We start from the raw sequence: 3,637 nt of genomic DNA, 5'->3' as shown, positions 1-3,637 counted from the left end.
TTTCAGGGTCTCACTGTTTGTTTCCTTGTTTGGATTTTGAGAGAAGGACTCCGGTAGCCAAAGATGGCTTACAACTCACTATCTATCCCTGAATGATTCTCAATTGGTAATCCTCTGATGTTGCCCACTCCCAAATGCATCCACACTTATCATCTAGGTGTAACAATAAAAGAAAAAAAGCAAACAAGACAGAACCATCAATATAAAAAGTCACTAGTCAGTAGAAAATAAACATGGAATAAATTTTAGTCAATTAACTGTACTTGAAGAAGAGTGTAGCTTATAATTAAGGGTCTGTCATTGAAAAAACACAGAATGATAATTAGGAGTATGGATTACCATATTTTTAGTTTTGGATAAAAGTCCTAACTCTAATACTTCATTTTTCTAAATGTTAGTGTCTCTGTGTATAAAATGGATCAATAAAACAGAACTGAAAATTGTGTGAAGCTTACGTTAAATAAAGTGTTAAGCATAGAGAGCCTTTCCCAGAATAAATGCTTGATACAACGTATGTATAAATATTATCATTAATAATTATAGTTGCCTTCCAGGTGAACACTCTATTATTGTAGGAAGTAATACATGGATAAATCACGAAAAGCCTGTATTACTGTAAGTAAATATTAAAATGTTGTGAACGACCTTAATCTGTGTATCTGTCTTCCACAGAAAACTGTGAAAACTAAAGAAAAACAAAACAAACTAACAAATTGACAGGTACAGCAGGAAAAATGCTTAGTTAGTCAAGAAAATGTTGGTATTCACAACAAAGTAAGAAAGGCAGGTAGGAATACTTTGCAAGTCATTTCCAAAGTATTAATGTGAAATTAAAAATATTGTCTCCTCAGGGGGGACTCATGGTGGGAGGTGTTGGGAACATAAAGGCAACCTTCAAAGTCAAAGCAAAACAAAACAGAAAAAAATATATCTGGTTATGTAAAAAAACAATGAAAGCAGCCCATTTTTAAACATTTACTATGCTAGCAACTTTCTTGTACTTAAGAATTTTTTATATTAAAGAAGGTCTTTAGTTAACCCAGTAGACTATCATTCTCCTGTTTTGGCATTATATGCACTGCAACTAAAGAAATAAGCTGAGTTACACTGTTAGTTTCAATCTCTTTTTTTGCTATAATCTTCCAATCTCTTGATGTGTGATATTCTGATCACTATATTGCCCTTTTCAAATGTTATTCATATACCTCATATTATGATCAATACGGTAAACAAAATAACTAATAATAATCAATGGTAAGACAGATAACCCACAGGTGACAACTTGATTATTTTCTATCAACAGGTACCTTGAAATACTCTCCTCGGTTCCAGTCAATGGATCAAACAAACGACACTGTAGTTTTTGAGTTTGTGTTGGTGGGACTCTCTGGTTCCTGGAAAACTACAATTTTTCTCATATCCACTTTTTCTTTGCTCTATTTAAGCATCATCTTGGGGAATCTTCTTATTGTCTTTTTGGTAATTACTGACTCCCACTTACAGTCTCCTATGTACTTTCTTCTGGCCAACCTGTCCCTCATTGATGTAGGACTTTCCTCTATCACAGTTCCCAAGATGATCTCAGATCTTCTGAAAGAACGCAAAGTAATTTCTTTCCATAGTTGTATGACTCAGGCCTGTTTTATCCATATTATAGGAGGAGGGGAGTTGGTGCTACTTATAGCCATGGCATTTGACAGGTACACAGCCATCTGTAAGCCACTACACTACTTGAGAATCATGAGCCCTAAATTATGTATTTTATTTGTAGTCACTAGCTGGGTCACTGGTGTGGTCCATGCCCTGGCCCAGTTCTTCTTTGTTATAAACCTGCCTTTTTGTGGTCCTAACAAAGTAGACAGCTTTTACTGTGACTTTCCTCAGATTATAAAACTAGCATGTGCTGATGGAGACAGGTTTGAGCTTGTTATTGCTGCCAACAGTGGCTTCATAAGCATGGGGACTTTCTTCCTGCTTCTCCTCTCCTATATGTTCATTTTGATAACAGTCTGGAAAAGGTCTTCAGGGGATTTATCAAAGGCTCTTGTTACTCTGTCAACACACATCACTGTGGTTATTCTTTTTTTCGCTCCATGCATGTCTATCTATGTTTGGCCTTTCTCCACATCATCAATTGACAAATACCTGTTTATTGTTGACTTTGCAATCACACCTGCCCTGAATCCTGTCATCTATACACTTAGGAACAAAGATATAAAGGTAGCAATCAAAAGATTGTGCAAAGTGACTGGTCATGATAAATATTGCTGACTAATCTGGTGTGGGAACTCTAAAAGTATATGTTCAAATATACATTGGAAAATTCCACTCAGGAACAGGCTCAGTAATTTTGCCAATTGCACATGTCACCTACCTGACAACCTATATCCTTTTCAACAAATCATTAATGCCTTGGTTTTTTTCTTTTGAGAAATTAGAATATATCAGTATGTACTTCTTTTAAAAAAACACTATGGCTAGGTAAATATGTTTTTTTTCTACATTTGTAAAAATCTAAACACAACAATGATTTAATGGCATTCTATAATGTTCAAAAATTAGCTTCAAATGTGTTTAGGTAAATAAATGTACAATCACAATGAATGTTTCCATATTTATGTTTACTGTCTCAAATGATTTAGGTTGGATTCTCTCAAAACGTCCACAGAGTTTACATTTGAATATAAACAGCTTATTTAGAAGAGATTTCATGGTCATCAATGGAAAATTAACACATTATTAGCATCTACTGACTCTTCCCTAAAGGTGACTATGTAGTTGCTGTAATCTAGAAGGGTTTCATTGTAATATAATGTATGCAGTGTGGTTCTTTATATTGTTAATGAACATTACTTCTTTGATATCTTCAATCTGTTTCCTAGAAAATTTTCTATTGTGCACTTTAGAAAATCTGGAAAAGGGGTCAAGCAAGATTGATGATTAATTCACTAAAGGTAACCATGAAGTAGATTTTCTATAATCATCTAAAGGTTATGTAACTTATAGAACTACATGTCAAACTTTTCCACTTTTATTATGTCTTAGAATAAAATTAGCAAAAGAAAGTTACTTATCCAATAACATGATTTAACCACAAGTGCAGAGAGAACAGGCCTTAAATCAAAATGGAATATAAAATGTGACTATGAAAGCCAAAGCCATGATGACATAATAGCTTATAACTTATCAGATATTTATAACTTCTCAGATGTGTATCAAAAATGATATACCATTTTAGGGTAAAAATTTGTAAAAAGGAATTCTTAGATTATTGGTACAAATAGACACTTGTAAAGTCAATGTTGATAATAATCTGGAGGATTTCAACATTCTCGAAATTAAAGAAAGACTATCATGTGATTTATGGTCAACATGAAAAGTGATTCCTGTGTCAATATTTTTAAATGATTACTAGGTCAAGGCATATATATAATACACATGTGATGGATGAAATACTATTACATATAAAACAAATAGGTGGATTACACAGTATATGTGGAATAAATTCTATGCCATGATGTTAAGTCTTTAAAAAGAGGAATATAATGCCATTGGTTAATGTAAAGAACTTAATGCTAAATGTAAAGTCAGACACAAAAAACTGTAACATGGGCTCTAAATATATACAAAGATTTAA

At 33.1% G+C, this 3,637-nt stretch overlaps 1 protein-coding gene across 1 annotated transcript; it reads left to right on the top strand.

Moving 5' to 3' along the window:
* The first annotated feature begins 1,335 nt into the window (after window positions 1-1,335).
* Window positions 1,336-2,271, top strand: LOC142844308 (olfactory receptor 4F3/4F16/4F29-like). The gene has a single exon (XM_075962641.1). It carries the CDS (start codon window positions 1,336-1,338, stop codon window positions 2,269-2,271), a length of 936 nt encoding a protein of 311 aa, XP_075818756.1.
* Window positions 2,272-3,637: the final 1,366 nt, after the last annotated feature.

This window comes from Microtus pennsylvanicus, chromosome 2, assembly GCF_037038515.1.
Source record: "Microtus pennsylvanicus isolate mMicPen1 chromosome 2, mMicPen1.hap1, whole genome shotgun sequence".
Taxonomy (NCBI): Eukaryota; Metazoa; Chordata; class Mammalia; order Rodentia; family Cricetidae; genus Microtus; species Microtus pennsylvanicus.
This window is presented reverse-complemented; position numbering and strand designations above follow the sequence as displayed.